Raw genomic sequence first — 20,897 nt, forward strand, 5'->3', positions numbered from 1 at the left:
CACACCACTTCTCTTTTGACTTCAAAAATCAAATCAACAAACTTTTAGTGAGCATATATTTTGTGCTAGACACTGGAGTAGGATATACAGAAGTATTAGACATAGTCCCTCATCTAAAGTAGATTACATTCTAATTCAAATGATCTGTTGTCTCCTGTCTCCCTCCCTATCTGTCTCTCTCCCTCCCTGTCTGTCTCCCTCTCTCTGTGTCTGTCTCTCTCTCTGTCACACACACACACACACACACACAATATGTTAAACAAAGAAACAACCATATAAGAAATGCTGCAAAACAACGCACAATGAGTTAATTTCTAGTGCTTTCACATTTTTATTCAGATCACATCATTACTAATATCCCATTGATCATATTTCTCAGTTTTTCAAATGAGTTCCTTTTGAGTCTTTTTTTTTTTTAATTCTACTACTGAACCAACAATGTCAATGATACTTTAAAAGAATGGTTGGCTCATTCATGCAGCAATAGACAGTATTTATATTGAATTCAATGAAGTAACTTGGCAGTAAGGTAGCTTCACTAAGGGAACAGAGTTTGAAACAATAGTAAATTCAGCGGAGTTGATGCCACCTTGTATCAAACTTTATTCTGCTGCAAGAAAAAAAAAAAGAGCAGTGAACCTCAAGGCAGGAAATGTCAACCTTATGTGTGTTACACTAATTGAAAGAAAAATGAAAACTATTTGCTCCCAGTCATTCCTTTTCACATCACATAGGGAGGAGGAGCAGTACAGCAGAAAAATCTGCTGGGTTTGAAGTCAGAGGACTAAGTCACTTAATCTCTTTGGCCTGAATTTCTTCACCTCTAAAATACAGAAGTTGAACTACATGACTTCTGAGAGCCTCTCCAGGTCAGTGAGAGCCTCTCCAGGTCAGTGAAACCCTGCATATCAAAAAGAGTTGCACAGGGTAGGAAGTCATGGATAGGCTACATCCTGCATCATTACAAGGGAAGAGAGGAGATCAGAGAATCATTGGAGTATTTACATATACAATACATTCTGCACAATAAGATTAGTCATATAAAAATAAATGGCAACATTCTTAGGCTGTTTACAGGCTCTCTCGTTCAACATATATAATGAGAGAGGAAGAGAAAATGTATTAAAAATTAAATGAAAAGGTGGCAAGGTAATGAGAATGGGAATGGCATCCAAGTTAAAGAAAGGACATAAACAAACCAGACTAGAAATAAAGAGGTCTGAATTCTAGTGCTGGTTCTGCCACTACCTTACTGTGTGACTTCAGCATTTTGGGGTCTCAGTTTCCTTTTCCATAAAATTGGGGGGGGGGAGATAGGCAGCTAGGTGGCACAGTGGCCTGAAGTCAGGCCAGCCTCAGACACTTACTAGCTATGTGACCCTGAGCAAGTCCCTGAACCCTGTTTGCCTCAGTTTCCTCAGCTGCAAAATGAGCTGGAGAAGGAAATAGCAAACCACTCCACTGTCTTTGCCAGAAAACCCCAATTGAGGTCACAAAGAATTGAACGTGACTGAACAACAATAAGAAGTGTAGGTCTGAACTATATGGTCTCTAGGACTCCTTCTAGTGCTAACATTCTATCAGTTTAAATAATGATATAATATCATAGTAGACAAGACCAAACTGGTGCAAAATGAGAGTATTGAATAGTTTGACTGACAATGTGTACTAATTAGTCCTGCTGCCAACATGAGCACTTTCTTCATGTATCACAGCATAATCAAAAAATATTTAGGGCAGGTCTAATGAAAAATCAGGGACTAAGAATAAAATAAATGTAAGATGCCCTACCTTTCTCATTTTTTGCTTGGTTGGAACAAAAACGTGTTCATAAAGTAAATTTGTGATACATACTTATAAAGGGTTAGGTTCTTAGTCCAAAGCAGTATTTCCCCAAATGAGAGTCATTAACTCCAAAGAGGACATGGGACTCGCAGATACGGCTGTTCACAAAGGGATGAAATGGGTCCAGGCCTATGGTGAACCACTGCATTGATAAACAAATCACCACCTATAGTGACTTGTTTGTGATGTTCACTCTCTGGATCCTGCGCTTTTGTGCTCTCTGGGCCTTGCCATCCAACTTGTCAGGGCACTCTTTAAATTTCTGGGATTTGCCATTAACTTTGATGCTGCTACTCTAAGGACCACAGGGTATTACCAATCCCCACCCCCAACCCTTCCTGCTGCTCCTTCTCACATAGGTTATCTCTATTAGAATGTAAGCTCCCTAAGGACAGGACTGTATCTTTTCCCTCAACACTTAACAAAATAGTAGCATATAGTAAGTGCTTAATAAATGCTTTTCTATTCATTTGTTCATTCACAGAATCTGAAGCTCTTTGGTGATGTAGTGGCAAACTGAGAAGCAGTATAGTATAGTGGGATGGAGAACTGACCTCAGAACCAAGACAAACCCAAGCTCAAAGTCCTGCCTTTGGCACAGCCTGGTTGTGTAACCACAGGCAAGTCGCCTGTCCTCTCAGTTGCTCAGGCGATTCTCTAAGACTACAAGTTACAAAACAATTGTATATGTGCATAATAAATGAAGCCTCAAGAGGAGAATGAAATCAATGGTCGGAACCAATGTCAAACTGCGAACTGTGTGAAGGAAAGGGTCGTTTTACAAGACTTTCTACAGTATCAAGAGGGACAGCCAGAACTGCAAAGTGCAGAATGCCTCCTTGATGTGGTACTACTTGGGGTGAACATAAGAAATGGAGGGCCCTCAAGAACACTGAAATAAAGGGTCAAAGAATCCCACAGAGAGAAGTAAGGGAAAAGGAGACTTGGAGATGATTGTAGAATAATATTTGAAAACCAGTGCTCTAGAGCAGGGGTTTGTAACCTGGGCTCTGGTGACCTTGTTTAACTTTTTGTTATTTTGATAACTTCACTTTAATATGTTTGGTTTCCTTTTTAACCACGTGTGTTTTATTTTATGCATTTAAAAACATTATTTCGAGAAAGGGTCCACTAGCTTCGCCAGACAGAAAAAGGATTCCACGACATAGGTTAAGAAGCCCTCCTCTAGAGCTTGAAGGAGGGACCAAGATGATACAGATGGCAATCTGGCTCCTCTACCCTCTTTTAGGGTTTGGGTAAAAAGGCAGGGCCTATGAGAGGCGCAAGAAGGCAATGAATGAGGCAAGGTGTAGGATGGCATTGCTGTGGGGAGGAAGTACAGTAGACCTTCCATAAGGAGGAAGCGGCTCCATTTCAATCATTTGGATAGAATTTAAGCTCTTTGAGGGCAAAGGACTGTTTCAGGTTTGTCTTTTCATCCCCAATGCTTAGCATAGTTCCTGGCACATAGTAGTGGCTTCATAGATGCTTGGTTGGTTGATGATTGGAGAACCTTAGAAGAGGTAATAAGTACTATGAAGGAGGAAGCCAACACTAATCTCCCAGTCCTTTAGGCTCCTCTTTGACCATCACTATCTCAACTCCCATATCCAATCTGTTGCCAAGTCTGCTGATTTCACCTCTGCAATATCTCTTGAATACATGCCTTCTCTCCTCTCACACTGCCACCACTCTAGTGCAGGTCCTTATCACCTCACACTTGGACTACTGCTATCACCTGTTAGTGGGTCTGCCTACCTCAAGTCTCTCCCCACTTCAATCCATCCTCCATTCAGCCACCAAAATGATTTTCCCAAAGCATGTGTCACTCCCCTACTCAATAAACTATCACCTCCAGGACCAAATGCAAAATCCTCTATTTGGCATTCAAATCCCTTTACAATCTAGCCCCCTCCTACCTTTCCAGTCTTCTCACACTTAACTCCTTGACAAATAATCTTCAATTCAGTGACACTGGCTTTTGGTCTGCTTCATGAACAAGACTCTATCTCTTCACTCCAGGCATTTTCTCTGGCTGCCTCAAATATTCTCCCTCCTCTGCTCCGACTACTGACCTCCCTGGCTTCCTTTAAAACTAAAATCTCATATTTCAAAGGAAGCCTTTCCTAAGCTCTCTTAATTCTAGTACCTTCCCTCTGTTGATTGCTTCCTATTTATCCTGTATGTTGCTTGCTTTGTATATATTTGCTTGTATGTAGTCTCTCCTCCTCCCATTAGACTCTAAGTTCCCTAGACGAGGAACTGTATTTTGCGTATTTTTGTATTCCCAACACTTAGCACAATGCCTGGTACATAGCAAGCATTTAATAAATGTTTATTAATTGATTGACTGCTTATAGTCATATCAAGATTCACTGTTGAGTTCTATCATCAGGAGAATGGAGCTTTATCCCCTGGCATTGATATCTGGGAAGTGGTGCTTCCTGGGGGTGGGAAGGACTTTTTTCTCCTTGTGGTTGTCCCCCTACATTTCTTCTTCACAGCAGCTACCATCTCGCATCTTGCCTCATTGTCTTCCTGGCCGTCTCACAGGCCCTATCTTTCTCCCCAAATCCTACACCAAAGAAGATTTGGATTGTGCTTTGTATCATCCAGACCCTCAACCATTCCCATTCCCACCAACCACAGAGATGGGCTGCCCCTCTCTTAACAAGAATGAAGTCAAACTGTATGTATCAACACACTTCTTCCTCCCAGCCTCCCTTCAGCTTAAACTCAGTTTAGGGAGTTTCTTCCTGACCAACCTCTGTGTATTATACTTCCAAATCCCTATAGCAACAGCGATGGTAACTGCTGCTGTGATGAGATGCCTCACTGGAAACTGAGTTGAAACCAAGTTCCTGGAATGGGCTACCATCCCCAGGCTACTTCCCGAAAGAACTATCCATCAACCCAAGCCTCACAAAGGCATTTCATGAGAGTAGGAGAACAGGTCACACCCCTCTCATCCTTCAGAGCCAGGCAAACTGCCATATCCCATTAAATCTGAGGCAACTCTGGCAGAGTCGGTAAATTGTGTTAAAATTTTGTGAAAGTATCTTTTTTGCTAAAACCTAAATTAATTTCTGTGTAGATTATCAAAACAAAAGCCTCAGATTTTAAAACTGCTTTGAAGTCATTTTTTTAGTCATGTCCAACTCTTTGTGACCCCATTTTCTTGGCAAAGACAGTAGTTTGCCATTTTCTTCTCCAGTTCATTTTATAGATGAGGAAACTGAGGCAAACAGGGTTAAGTGACTTGCCCAGGGTCACACAGCTAGGAAATGTCTGAGGTTGGATTTGAAGGAAAGGAATCTTCCTGACTCCAGGCCCAGGGCTTTATCCACTAGGCCACCTAGCTGCCCTTGGGGTACCGAAGTCAACAAAAACTCTTACTCTTACCAATTATTTACACTGCTTTCCTCTTTCATCCCCCAGACTACACTTTCTGCCATGCATCCACTAATGTACTCAGTATGTTTCTAAGGGCAAGAAAATCAAGAAAATCCCAGATGGGGTCACAAAGAGTCAGACACCACTGAAAAATGACTCAACAGCATTTCTAAGTATTCACACACAATTCCAGAAGTGATTCTGCACATGTAAGTGAGATGAAGAAATGTAACTGGCATTTCCCTATAAGTCATCCCACACCCTCCAGCTTCTCATCAAGCAGGCCTAAACTTTCAAAGCAGAAAAGTCAGAAATTAACTTTCAAGTTGTTAGTTTTTATTAGCCTGAATTGTTCATCCTCATAATGGAATCAACTCTCAGCAGAATCAGAGAATGAATAATCTAGTCTACGGATTATAAGATCTTTGCTTCATCTCTTCCTCCTTTCTGTTCCCTATCTCTGGGCCAATAGAGAAGTAAAATTATAGAACCACAGATATAGAACACAAAGGGGCCTCAGAAGCCATCAAATCTAACCTTAGTTTTAAAGATAAGAAACTGAGGCCCAGAGAAGTCTTATTAATATCATTAATGTAACAGAATAACATCTATGTTATTTTATTATATTCATATTATGTTAATAACATTTAAAATAATTAATGTTATAATATTATTAATATAATAATAATAGCTAACCTTTATATAGTGCTTACTATGTGCCAGTCACTGTGCTAAGTGCTTTACAACTACTATCTCTGATCCTCACAACATCTCTGGAAGGTAGATGCTATCATTGTCTTTATTTTATAGATGAGGAAACTGAGGCAAACAGAGGTTAAAAGACTTGCCCAGGGTCACACAGCTAGTAAGTGTCTGAGGCTGGATTTTAACTCAAGTCTTCCCAACTTAAATATCTTGCTCAAGGTCACACAGGTAGTAGTTGGCATTGCAGATTTTAATCCAGGTACTCTGACTCCAAAGCCTCTTCCCTCATCTTTAAAATGGGGATAATAATAGCACCAACCTTTCCAAGCTTGTTGTGATGATCAAATAAGATAATATATGTAAAGTGCTTTGCAAACTCAAATCTCTATCAATGTTTATTATTATTGTTATTATTATATCAAGTCAACGAGACACAAAGATAAATAAGACACAATCCCTTCTCTCAATCCTGTAGAATGAGATACTATACTGTACCTACAATCCTGTAGATATTAGCAATCCTGTAGACAGCCTATGATCAATGATTTAACAAAGGTTCTTTTTCTGGTGGCTAAGAACTGGAGATTGAGGGGATGCCCATCAACTGGGGAATGGCTGAACAAGTCGTGGTACATGATTGTAACAGAATATTATTGTGCTCTAAGAAATGATGAGCAGGATGATTTCACAAAAAACTGGAAAGACTTACATGAACTGATACAGAGTGAAGTGAGCAGAACCAGGAGAACATTGTACACAGTAACAGCAATATTGTACAACAAAAAATTGTGAATGATTTAGCTATTCTCAGCAATGCAATGATCTAAGTCAACCGCAAACGACTCATGATAAAAGAGAAAGAACTAATGTGAAAATGTTTAATATGAATGTATATGTAGAGTCTATATCACGCCACCTTGGAGAAGGAGGGGGAGAAAATTTAGAACTCAAAATCTTATGGAAGTGAATGCTGAAAACTAAAAATAAATTAATTAATTAATTTTTTAAAATTGAAGCTTGGCTAAGTTAAATGACTTACCAATGGTAATAAAACTAGTAAGTATTGGAAATGAGACTTGAACCCAGGTTCCCCTGACTCCCAGTCCAGTACTACTATACCATGCTGCTTCTCCTCAACCAATTCAAAATAATATATTAAGGCAATTCAAAAAACGAAAGCTGCAAAAGTTTTTTGAACAATGGCTGAGGTCTTTTAGCAAAAATTGCCAAATAACGTAATGGTAAATGTTGAAGGAATTCAAGGGACAGGTAAGAAGAAAGTCAAGCTATTGCAATGTTGGTAGATCTATGAATTGATCCAACTGTTCAGAAAACAACATATACATACCAGGAAAACTAAACTAGAAAATTCACCAAACCTTTGACCCAGCAACTTTATTACTGGGTAGAAAGATCAAGGATGTCAAAGACAGCAGGAAAGGTCATCTATATGTAATACTTCTTCTTTTTTTTTTGGAAATACTTTTTGTGTAGCAAAAAGTTGGAGACAAAAGTGTGTGCCCATAAATTGTGGAATTTGAGAAACAATAATTGAAGAATTCAGAGAAACTTGAAAAAACCTATATGAACGGATGCAAAAGTAATAGAACCAGGAGGCCAATTTACACAGTGACAAAAAAAAAAAGTAAAGGAAAACGACTTTGAAAGACATCAGAACAACAATATCCTCAATTTCAGAGAACTAAAATGGAAACATTTCTCTTCTTCTCAGAAGAGTGAGGACTATAGGTACAGAATGGGTCAGACATTATCAGACGTTAACAGGAGTTAGCCAGCTCTTACTGGCTCTTGAGAGCCAACTGTTTTTAAAAATCGATCACCTCATTATATAAATACTTTAGGTGATAAACACCTCCTATAAATAATTGTTGTAGGGCTATGGCCCTTTACACAATACTACTATTTTGTGCTTTTGGCTTAAATTACATTACCAAGAAATCCCGAGTTACTCCCACTGTTGAAATAAAAGGAAAACTTAAGTAGAATGTGAGCCCTTGAGAGCAGAGAGTGTCTCAACTTTGTATTTGTATCCCCAGCACCCAGCATAAGGCCTGTTACATAGTGAGTGATTAACAAATGCCTGGTGAGAGATGATACACAATGAAGGATGTGGTGCTCCTACAGAAGCTTCAATCTAAGTTCAAGCACAACTAAATGGCATTTCCAAGAACTAGCCGACTTAGGATATCTCACATTATGGTTACATGGTGGCTGAACTAAAAAGTCCAAAGGAACCTCAGAATCCCAAAAACCACAGACACAAGGGCAGCTAGGTGGCAGAGTGAACAGAGCACCGGCCCTGAAGTCAGGAGGACCTGAGTTCAAATCCTGCCTAGGACCAAACACTTGATTCTTACTAGCTGTATGACCCTGGGCAAGTCACTTACCCCAATTACCCAGAAAGAAAAAAAAAAACCAAAAACCACAGACACAAAAGTTTGGGAGTTCGAAGAGACCATGGTGACCTTCTAGTTTAAGTACCTAAACAAAAATCCTTCCATAGAATCTCAAACAAGGGGTCATCTGGCTTGAAGACCTTCAGTGAGTGTTGAACCTACTAACCATTGAGGCAGCCAATTTCCACTGTTGGATACCTCTAATTATTAGAATTATTAGAGGTACCTAATTATAAGAACTATCTAATTATTAGGAAGTTTTTCATTATTGTTAGTAATAATAATAGCTAGCACTTATGTAGTACTTTTCAGATCTGCAAAACATTTTATCTTCACAACAAATCTTGAGAAGTAGGCACTATTACTATCCCCATTTTACAGACAAAGAAACTGAGACAAGGTTAAGTTGCTTGCCCAGAGTCACAAAGTTAATAAGGTTCTGAGGCTGGATTTTAAATCAGGTCTCCTTGACTTCAGGTCCAGCACTCTATCCATTGCACCACCTGGCAGCCAAGAAAAAAAATTGACGAGAGAATATGGCAAGTGGGTTAACTTAACTCAAGGGTCTATTATAACTACCACGTGCCCAGTAGTTGTTCAGTCACTCAGTTATATCCAACTCTTTGTGACCAACTGTCCATAGGGATTTTCTGGGGCACAGATATTTAAGTGGTTTGCCATTTTCTTCTCCAGTGGATCCTTTTGTCAGGCTACCAGAGGTTAAGTGACTTGCCCAGGATCACACAGCTAGGGTCATAGGCCAGATTTGAACTCGGATCTTCCCGACTCCAGGCCTGGCACCGTCTTTTGTGCCACCAAGGTGCCACTAGCTCCACCCTATCTGTAGCCAGCCTCATTTTCCAGTCTTATGTTTTTTATGTGGCTTTGTTGCCATTCTTCAGGCATATCATTGCCAAGAATATACGGTTGCCCACTCATATCCACCATATGTCTTTCTATTGCCCTCTGGGTCATCAAAAATTTTTATTCTTCAGAGATGACTGTGTTCTATGCTTCACTGCCAAATAGCAACCCCCAGGAAAACAGTGATGTCAGTATATACACATGGGGCTTTTGTGACCATCAGCAGTTTGGATTGTTGAAAGTGCTGCTCAGCCTGTACTCTTCCAATTCAATCCTGAACCTAGTTCAGTTGGTATCCATCTACATTGCTTTACCAACACAGATATACTAGTAGACTAACTCAATAACTATCTAGCTGCATTTTATAAACTAGGCAAGATACTATTTGATTTTACATTTAAAGCTGCATTTTTCTTTATCAATGTTTTTGGTGGGTAGAGGTAGCAGAGGAGAATTAATAATAAATAGTCAAAGTAGAAACTCAGATTCTTTACCTCTCTCAATTGTGTGTCAGGGTGTGGCCTTTTATAGAAAACTATCTGTTTCCTTATTATGTTTTCATAAAGAATATCTTTCTTCTTTTTTTTCTTTTTTCACAATTGAGGCTAAGTGACTTGCCCAGGGTCACACAGCTAGTGTCAAGTGTTTGGTCTGAGGCCGAATTTGAACTCAGGTCCTCCTGACTTCAGGGCCGGTGCTCTATCCACTCCGCTACCTAGCTGCCCCCTAAAGAATATCTTTCAACATCACTCTTAAAGATTTTAGCTAGAAACGAAAAAGTAGTCCTAAAGACTAGTAACTACTGATGTCTTTGTGGTTGCCTTTTACTGGTGATAAATACCATCGGTGATTCTTTTAGAATCTGTCCCTCTGAAATATCTTGAAAATAGATGCCTAGGTACCTTTAAAAAAAAAAAAACTGTACCTAGACCTGTTGTTATTCACCTTCTACCTTCTGAAAGTCTGACTTCCTAATATGGCATTTGGTCATTTAATGTCATGATAGAACAAAATGGCTGAAGTCATGATTATAAACAGAGAAGTATTCAATTCTGTTTCTAAGATGAAAGAAGGAAATGGCCTGAAGATTCCATGCACAGCACAATGTGTGCATGCCTACCCTTCTTCTTGCATTTACATTTTACTTCCCTCCACACACTGGAACTACAATCCAGCTACACTGGCATCCATCTCCTGACTCTTCACCTTTGACCCGGATGTCCCTCATACCTGCAACATTCCTCCTTGCCTCTGACTCCCAGCCACCTTGAACTCCTTCAAGATTCAGCTCAAATCCCACCTTCTACAGGATGCCTTTCTAGTTTCCCTTACCCTTCCCTAAGAAATTACTTTCTATCTCCTTTGTTTATATCTTGAATGCACCTACTTATTTATATGTTGTTTTCACCATTAGAATGTGAGTTCCTTGAGAACAGGGCACCTCTCTTTGTATCCCCACTGTTTAGCATGGCACACAATAAGTACTTAATAAAAACTTAATGAAACTTAGTGACTAACTTACCATATGTCCTATCTCCCCCACAGTCATGGGTCTAGGGGATAACAAACTGCTTCCCTGTCTCTAGTTCTAGCTACTAAACACGATGTTTCTGATTAAAAATGACAGGAAGACCTCATGATTGTTACAAACACTCCCTTTTCATATCTGTATCCTTAACATGGCTGTGCTCACACACACTTCTTGGTGTTTCCTGAATTGGGCTGGCAGAAAAAGTCTACATCAAAAGTAAGGAATGTAAGTACAGTAAGTCCTGAAACTCTGAGAAATAAGATTATCAGAGAGCAGTGTGGGGGAGAACAGGAGGAAGGAGGTCATAGGGAATAACTGAAAACAATCCTGCAACTGAATAGTCTGCACTGCCTATCAATGGCTATTGTATGCCCGAATCACAAGGAAAAATGCCCAAACAATTAAGGGAAGGCAAGTGCACAAAAGCCAGGATTCTTCATTTGCATGTCAGTAGAGAAAACAGATCAGACATAGCTGGACAGCCACAACTTTTGGCATGCCTTGATATACTGGAATCCCTTGGAAATACAGGCCACTGATTCTTTACTCTGATTTGGGCTATCCTAAACTCTCACATTAACAGTCTTTCTTTATAGCACCACTGGGTCCCTCATTGAATCTAAAAAGGAGAGGGAGAAATAAGGGATCATTCAATTCATTTCATTTCTAACTTTAATTAAGTGCCAATTGTGTATAGCCTCTCCGTCATCATCAGCTGTCAATTCAAGTGGATGTTCCATAAGCCTTTCAAATTCAACACATCCAAACTTGTCATCTTTTCCTCTAAATCCTGCTTCTTCTTTAACTTTCCTGTTTCTTTCCAAAGCACTCTCCATCCCTCTAGTCACTGAGGTTTACAACCCAGGAGTCATCCATGACACTTCGCTGCCTGTGGCCAAATCTTATTAATTCTATTCCCTCAGTATCTCTTACATCTCCAGTTGTCCCCTTCTCTCTGCTTACACAGCCACCACCCTAGTTCAACTCTTCATTACCTCGCTCCTGTACTACTGCCAGAGACTCCTAATGAGACTCCCTGCCTCCAGTCTTTCCTTTCTTCAACCCATCCTTCACACAGATGCCAAACTGATATTCCTAAAGCACAGGTCTATCACGTCATTCCCTTGCTCAAGAAGCTCCTATGACTCCCTACTGCCTTGTGAATAAAATACATCTTAGTTTGGCACATAACCTAGATGCAGCCTCTTTTCAAGATTATTGAACATTTCTTACCTATATAAATATCTGATGTTCCCTGTAGACCCAATATTCTAGCTCCCACTTCTATACCTGGAATGCAGGCCCTCCTTACCTCTGAATCTTAGAATCTCTAGTTTCCTCAAGGCTCAGCTTAACTACCACCTCTCACACAAGGTCTTTGAAGACCCCTCTCTAATTCAAGAGTTTTTATCCTGGTGATGATGGACCTCCAAAGTATCCATGGATAGACTGCAAGAGGTCTATAATTTTTTTTTTAATATCTAGGTAAGTGAACCTAAATATAATGGTTTTCCTTTTCATATTTTATTTTATGCATTTAAAAACATTATTCTTAGAAGAGGTCCACAGGCTTCACCAGACTACCAAAGGGATCTATGACAAAAAAAGATGAGGAGCTTCTACTTTAGTCTTTAGGCCCATCTTCCCCGCCATCCTCCCCAACATTACTTTATATTGAATTTCCATATATTTTGTATTAGGGCATCTAGATGGCACAATGGATAGAGCACTGGGCCTGGAGTCAGGAAGACCTGAGTTCAAATCCAGCTGCAGACACTAACTAGTTGTATGACCCTGGGCAAGTCACTTAACCCTGTTTGCCTCAGTTTCTTTATCTGTAAAATGATCTGGAGAAGGAAATGGCAAATAACTCTAGTTATTTGGCAAGTATCTTGGTCCAGTCATCTTTGCCAAGAAAACTCCAAATGAGATCATGAAGAGTTGGACATGACTGAACAACAAAATACTGTGTATTTACTTATCAGCGTACATACTGCATCTCTCCATTAAAATGTAAGCTCACTGAGTAAAGTTTAAGACTGTTTTTGTGTCTGTCTTTTTATATTCAGCACCCAGTACAGTGCCTAACACATAGGAGATTCTTAATAAATACTTTTTTACTGTTATAGAGCATTGCACCTGGTGCTAGGGGATATAAGGTTCATGGGGGGAAAAACAATCCAATTTAATCCAATTAAGTTTTTTTTCACTTTTTAAAAAATTATTTATTTATTTATTTTAAACATTCCTTTCTTTTTAAACTTTGAGTTTCAGATTCTCTACCTCCCTCCCACCTCCTTCTCCATCCATTTTAGCTTGGAGCATAATAGGTTCTACTCCAGCCCCTCATTTCAACTGTGTGTGTGTCTCTTGTATACAATGTATCGTTACGATCTGGTTCCAATTCATTCTGCTGTTTCCTTTCTATGGGTTAACTCTTCCCATTCATGTTGACAGCTATGATCACTAATTGTGCATTTCCCTCCATCTCATTTTCCTGTTTGTCCTCTTTCTCTTTTTATCCTGTCTCTCCTCAAAAGTCTGTCTTACTTCCAACCACTGCCTTCCCCAATCCATCCTCCCCCTTATAATCTTCTCCCCCATAGCTCTTATTCCCTTCCCCAAATATTTCCCTAAATCTAAAGATAGATTTCTATACCCAACTGAATGTGTATTTTCCCTCTTTGAACCAATTCCAATGAAAGTGAGAGTGAGGAGGTGGTGCAGTGGATAGAGCACCCGCCCTGAAGTCAGGAGGACCTGAGTTCAAATCCGGCCTCAGACCAAACACTTGAAACGTACTGTGTGACCTTGGGCAAGTCTCTTAACCCCGATTGCCTCACCCCCCCCCAAAAAAAAGTGAGGTTCAAGCATTGCCACCACACCCATTTTTCCCTCCACTATAAAACTCACACTCATGCCTTCTGTCTATGTAGACTCCTTCTAACTAGGCTAATAATGATAAAGTTCTTAGGAGTTGCATGTATTATCGTCCCATATAGGAATGTAAACAGTTTAACTCTATTGAGTCCCTTAGAATTACTCTTTCATGTCTACTTTTTTTATGCTTCTCTTAAGTTTTGTATTTGAATGTCAAATTTTCTATTCAGTTCTGGTCTTTTCACCAGAAATGCTTGAAAGTCTTCTATTTCATTAAATATCAATTTTTCCACCTAAATAATTATACTCAAGTTTTGCTGTGTAGGTTATTCTTGGTTGTAACCCTAGCTCTTTTGCCTTCAGGAATATCATATTCCAAGTCCCCTTCTTTAACATGGAAGATGCTAAGTCACGTATGATCCTGACTGTGGCTCCACAATATTTACGTGTGTCTTTCTGGCTGCTTATAATATTTTCTTCTTCACCTGGAAGCTTTGGAATTTGGCTATAATATTCCTGGGAGTTTCATTTTGGGATCTCTTTCAGGGGGTGATTGGTGGATTCCTTCAATTTTAATTTTACCCCGATTTGACGATACTGGGACAGTTTTCCTTGATAATTTCTTGAAATATGATGTCTAAGCTCTTTTTTTTTATCATGGATTTCAGATAGTTCAATAATTCTTAAAATATCTCTTAATCTAACTTACAGGTCAATTGTTTTTCCAATGAGATATTTCACATTTTCTTCTATTTTTTTTTCATTCTTTTAACTGTTTTATTGTTTCTTTAAGTTTCATGGAGTCATTAGCTTCCACTTGCCCAATTCTAATTTTTAAGAAATTATTTTTTTTGGCTCACAAAATTTGAAATAATTTGAAATTATTTATTTTGTCAGCTCACTAACATTCAGACTCCTTAAGAGTCTGCCCAATATGAAGGATGTTCTAATAAACCTTGTCTTTGGCTGAAAGAAGGCTTGGGTCGAATTCTTTCAGGCAGGATTCGCATGTTGTGATTTTGGGGTCCCAGAACCCCTAAACCTCAACATTTTGGTGGTCCGTACAGGGAAACTGCCTAACCCCAAGTTCTTCTCCAGACAAGACTGAAAGGTATATAAGAATCTTAGCATCTTAATGGAGACAAGATGGATCTTATATAGGGAAAGACTATGGGAGGGATCTAGGAGTGGCCAAGTAGTCTATGAGGTAATAGAATTCCAGGGCCCTGGACCACATGGCCAAGGGAGAATAGAGAAGTGGCCTGGGGCCACAGGGAGGTCCACATTGAAAGGCCAGTTGATGGGATTATAGCCTCAGGTGAATGCCAGAGATTTGGCCAAGTGGGAAAGTCCAGGGTTTTTCCTTTCTGGGGCCCAGATCCCAACCCCATCAGATCTAGACCCCAAAAAGAAAAAGCCCTGGACTTTCCCACTTGGCCAAATCTCTGGCGTTTGCCTGAGGCTATAATCCCATCAACTGGCCTTTTGTTACTGCCTACACCCAACCTCCCAATTCAGTTACCCTTAACCTAGCCTAGCCCTCCATTGTCTTACCTCCCTATGGCTCCAGGCCACTTCCCCACCCCTTAATCCTATCTAGGCTCCACTCTCCCTTGACTATATGGTCCAGGTCCCAGGTGTTCTATTACCTCATAGACTACTTGACCACTCGAGATCCCTCCCACAGTCTTTCTGTATATAAGATCCATCTTGTCTCCATTAAGATGCTAAGATTCTTAAAATCTAGCCAATAGCTCACTAACATTCAGACTCCTTAAGAGTCTGCCCAATATGATGGATGTTCTAATAAACCTTGTCTTTGACTGAAAAAAAAAATGTATTTTTTCAGTTAAGCTTTTGTACCTCTTTTTCCATTTGGCCATTTCTGCTTTTTAAGGAGTTCTTTTCTTTAGTGAATTTTTGTACCTCCTTTTCCATTTGGCCAAATCTATTTTTAAAGAAGTTCTTTTCTTCAGTGAGTTTTTGTGCCTCTTTTACCATTTCTTGTTCAGTCATTTCCATCATGTCCAACTCTTTGTGACCCCATTTGGGGTTTTCTTGGCAAAGACACTGCAGTGGTCTGCCATTTCCTTCTCCAGCTCATTTTACAGGTGAGGAAACTGAAGCAAACACATTAAGTGACTTGTCCAGGGTCACATAGCTAGTGAGTGTCTGAGACCAGATTTGAACTCAGGAAGATAAGTCTTCCTGACTCCCAGCCTAACACTCTATCTATCTACTGTACCACCTAGCTGCCCCATATTTTACCCTTAGGCCAATTATGTTTTTTAAGGTGATATTTTCTTCAGTATTTTTTGGTGCCTCTTTTACCAAGCTATTAATTTTCTTTTCCTAATTTCTTGCATCACTCTCATTTCTTTCCCCAATTTTTCTTCTACCACTCTTATCTCTTTCTTTAACTGCTCCAGCAATTCTTGTTGAGCTTGGGTCCAATTAGCAGTTTTCTTGAGGGAGGGTTTCTTGTAGCTGTTTTTACCTTTTTGTCTTCCGAGTTTTTTTCCTTGGTCTTTCCTGACACCGTAGGAGCTTTTTATGATCAAGTTCTTTTTTGTTGTCGTTGTCTGCACATTTTCTAAGAGTGCAAAGCCACTGTCCCAAGCTTCAGGCTTTTTTTGTGCTTCCATTTTCAGAGTTAGTTCTGGGCTCTGAAAGTTTTTGGTGCTTCCCAAGGTGGTATTATCCTGGAAGAGGTGTGGTCACTGCTCTCCTGGCCTGCATTCCAGTCTTTATCTAGGAAGGGTCCCTGCTCCCCTGCAGCCCCAAGTGCTAACATTCCTCTTAGCCCTGGAACTTTGACCAGGACTCCCACTCCCTTGTGACTGCCCCTTTCCACAATGAAACTGTAACCCAGAACTGCTTATGGGCAATAGAGTTTCCAATCAGTGCCAGCAAAGGGTCCCCTGTAATCTCTTTTTGATCAGTTGTCCCACTCCTTTACGGTCTCTGGGCTGCTGCTGCTGCTACCACAGCCACTCCAAAGGTCCCCTGCTGGTGCTCCTACTGAGCTCTGGGCCTGTGCCCACCTGGGTGTTACAGATCTCTCCAAGTGACCTCCTAAATTGTCCTAGGCTGGAAAAATGTCTCCTTCTTCCCTTTTGTTGGCTCTACCACTCTAAAATTTGATTTGAGGCGTAAATTTAATTTTAAAGTTGTCTGCAAGGAAATATTCCTAAAAGGTCTTTATTAAGGACCTCTGCTATATAACCAAAGCAAGCCATTTAATCTCTCAGTTTCTCCGAGGCAATTCTGTAACACCATAAGTTACAGACTGATCTCTACATCTGAACATCTGTGGAAAAATTTTCCCAAATTAGGAGTTTTCCACAGGGATGTTCTCCATACAGAGCCAGGCATTCCCCAAACAGGCCTAGATCATAATTTTAAAAGACAAAGCCCTAAGGTTGCTAGGAATGCAAAGACATCATGAAAAGTGGTCCCTGCCCTCAAGGAATTATTTTATAGTGGAAGCAAGGGTTCAACATGTAAGTGATGATGTAAGATGCATGCATATACATGACATTTTGAGGAGAAAAGGAGTTGGCACTAACAACTGAGGAGATCAGGAAAGGCTTCCTGTAGGAAATATAAGCATTTATAAAGTGTCTACCGCCAGACACTGTGCTAAGAAGTGGGAACAAAAGATAAAGACAAAATAGGAAGCAATGCCTGATCTCAAGTTTACATTTGATCAGGGAAGACAACACCAAATGACAAATTTAAAACTGGAAGGGCTCTCAGAAGCCTTTCAGTTCAACTCCTTTATTTTATAGATAAGAAACTGAAGCCCAGGGACTTGTCCAAGGTCACACAGACACCAAGAGCTAAAGGTAGAATTTGAACCAATATCCTGACTTCTGAGCAAGAGATTTTTTGACTGTACAACACTGGTTACCTACGTACAGAATAAATACATGCAGAATAAATAGAAGACATGGAGCTCTGGGCCTGAAGTCGGATAGACCTGAGTTCAAATTTGACTTCAGACACTTATTAGCGATGTGACCCTGGACAAGTCACCTAACCCTAAGTTTGCTCATCTGTAAAATGAGCTGGAGAAGGAAACCACTCCAGAATCTTTGCCAAGAAAAACCTAAATGGGATCACGAAGAGTTGGACACAACTAAACCTACTTAATAACAAGTGAGAGAAGGCACAAGCAGGTGGAGAGATCAGGGAAAGCATCTTGTAGCAGGCAGTGCTTGAGATGTGTCTTAAAGACAGTGAGATTCTGTGAAGTGGGAAGATACAAAGATGAAAAATTATAGTTCCTACCTTCAAGTATTATACAATATTGGGGGGGAGAAGGAAGAGAGGAAGAGCACCAGAATACCTAAATAAGTATAATACAAAGCAGACTGTGATAGAGGCAAAGGAGAGATCCAGACCTGGGGCCACAGGAAAATCTGAGGTAAATCATTCTTGCCCTCAAGGAATGTACAATTTAGTGGGAAAGATAAGATGGGAATAAAAATTACTATAATACAGAGCAGTATGTGACAAGCCCTAAAAGAGATGTAGGAGCAAAGTACTGTGAGAGGCCAGGGAGAAAGAAATCACTGCCAGATGGGGGAAAGAGGACTCATTTATAGCATTATATACATAAGATGGGGGTGTCTAAGTGATGCAGTCTAGGGGATGTCTAGGATAAAGTGATGGTCACTTTAGAGTCAGGAAAACTCATCTTTCTTAGTTCAAATCTGGCCTCAGACATTTACTAGCTTTGTGACCCTGGGCAAGTCACTTAACCCTATTAGCCTCAGTTTCCTCATCTGTAAAATGAGCTGAAGGAAATGGCAAACCGCTCCCGTATCTCTGCCAAGAAAACCCCCAACGGGGTCATGAAGAGTTGGACATGACTGAACAATATGATCAGAGGAAGCATGGAATGATATTATGACTTATATGGCCAGCCTTGGATTCAGCCTTGGGTTGAGAACCTGGGTTCAGGTACTGCCTCTGCCACACATTAGTGGTGCAACCATAAGCAAGTCAAAATAATCTCTTTAGTAGTCTTAGGTAACTGAAAGTATAAATTGCAGTTGAGTTGCTATTGTTCCTTATACCACAGGATATTAGGATCACATTGCTAGGTTGGAAGGGCTATCAGAGGCCACGCAATCCAACCTCATTTTACAGATAAGGAAACTGAGGCCACAGGAAGTGAAGTGATTGTTCAGAAATGGGGTGGGGGTGTAATACCCCATACTCTAAAACTCAGACATTTTGAAATTTATAATTTTTTTTTTCATTTCAAAACCATGGTCTGTCTTCAAAAAGTAGCATAATAGCCTCTTTTGCTCAGGAGTTTAGAAATCCTCCCGGTGAAATGCCAACTATCCTCACTGACCAAATCAAGATCTGACAACCTGGAGCTAAATAACTCAGGACCTCCACACCTATAAAAGCTAGCAACAATTTTGCATATTTTTCTTCTTTTAAATGTATCTTATTAGGCTAATAATCCAGGGGTGGGGAACCTGCGGCCCCGAGGCCACGTGTAGCCTTTTAGGTCCTTGGGTGGGGCCTTTTGACTGAGTCCAAGTTTTACAGAACAAATCCTTTTATTAAGGAGATTTGTTCTGTGAAGTTTGGATTCAGTCAAAGGGTAGCACTTAAGGACCTAGAGGGCCACGTGAGGCCTCGAGGCTACAGGTTCCCCACCCTATACTGTCACTTCGGTTGCTTGCCCTGCCCTTCTGTGCCTCTTTCAAATACCCGAAGCCACGGAAACACCGCCTACTTTCTGAAGGCAACCAGCCGTCCGCCAGTCAACCATTCACGGAAGCAGCTCACAGTCGTGCAGGAGACACAAAAGACAGAGAAGACTGGAGTCCAGTCCTTGCCTCAGTTGACTTAGGGGACCAGGGCCCTTCCCATGGTGCCCGCGCACATTCTGAAGAAACAGTCGGATGCTGAGCAGCAGACGGCTAAGGGCACATTTCTCCCATAACTCGTCAATTGGCTCCCTACCTAACAGTGAAGGAAGCAAACAGGAATTTAGTAGCATGGAAGCGGAAGGCAGAAATCTGTCCCATCTGCAAGCTCACCTCCTTAGCCTATCAGCACCCCTTCGGCGCGACACAAGTTCCCTGTTCCCTCGGCAGCCCCCGCCCCCAAGTAAGCAAACCATCCACAAGTAGTTATTAAGCGCCTACTATCGTAAATTTCACTTTTGAGAGGCTGCCTGCCGTAGTGAAAAGAAACCTAAACTAGAGGTCAGGGGATCTAGATTCTTCAAGACTTCTTCAGATTCAGTGTATCAAAATTGTTTGATAATCATAAATAAAAGTACGGTATTATTTGTTGGTCCCTGCTCTCAAAAAACTTACATTCTTTCTCCCCAACGAGAAATCAAGGCGGGACCAGCCTTACAAGCTTCAACCACGTGGATGTCTCCCAAATCAGAACACTTTTTAAGGTGTGCGTGCGTGTGCAAGAGAGAAATACAAACAAAGACAGATAGAGAATGACAGACACAAGAGCGACGGAGGTGGGAAGAGGGATTCCCAAAAATGTCCCCCCCAACACACACACGCGCGCGCACACACACACACACACACACACACACACACACACTTCAAGAAGCCTGATGACTTCCAACATCCATTTTGGGTTGGACCGCCCAAAATAGGTTTCGGGTCCCTCGAGGATGAAGCTTTTGCATTCCCTGCTCCCCTAACCAGAAATTACGCTCGGGTGAGGTGATAGTTTTGGGGAGCCCCGTTGGTGGCTTCTCTAGTAGCTGAACAGCTTGCCTCCCAAGGCATTTCGCCTTCTCCGTCCCTCCTCGCCGAGCAGCTGCACCCTCTGTTCTTTGTACTCACCAGGTGAAGAGTTTTTCCTTGATCCTGAGCAGGAGGTTCATGAAATTGCTAAGAAGTCCCGGTGCTTCCGAGGAGCTTGGGGCTTGTGGACTAGCCGCCTCCATGTGCAGGATCTACGTCTGCCTCGCTCTAGTCTAGCACGGTGGGATTTCCACCAAAATGTGTCTGCTGGCCGGGGAAGGGAGGAGGCGGCGCTTGTGGGCAGCTGGCTGAGACTCCTCTCCACCTCGCGGAATCCTCCTCTTTCTGCCTTGCTCCTTCTGCAGCAAATCATTAACAGTAGGGCGAGGAGAGCCAGACCATCCATTTGCAAATTATAACACTGGCAGATATGGGGTGCAAAGGACACAGAAGGCAGAGAAAAAGGAGCTTACTTTCATGGGCAGTCGGTTCTGAGAACTTATGTGCATTTCATGT

General features: G+C 41.0%; 1 protein-coding gene across 1 annotated transcript in view; it reads right to left on the bottom strand.

Moving 5' to 3' along the window:
- SLC35F2 (solute carrier family 35 member F2) overlaps positions 1–20,693 on the bottom strand; it is a 74,398-nt gene extending 53,705 nt beyond the window's left edge. The window contains exon 1 of the mRNA XM_027849551.1: positions 20,481–20,693. Coding sequence (XP_027705352.1) covers positions 20,481–20,584 — 104 coding nt within the window. The 5' untranslated portion in view covers positions 20,585–20,693. The remainder of the gene's footprint in view (positions 1–20,480) is intronic.
- Positions 20,694–20,897: the final 204 nt, after the last annotated feature.

The sequence above is a fragment of the Vombatus ursinus genome, unplaced genomic scaffold, assembly GCF_900497805.2.
Source record: "Vombatus ursinus unplaced genomic scaffold, bare-nosed wombat genome assembly UNPS02007612.1, whole genome shotgun sequence".
NCBI classification, from domain to species: Eukaryota; Metazoa; Chordata; class Mammalia; order Diprotodontia; family Vombatidae; genus Vombatus; species Vombatus ursinus.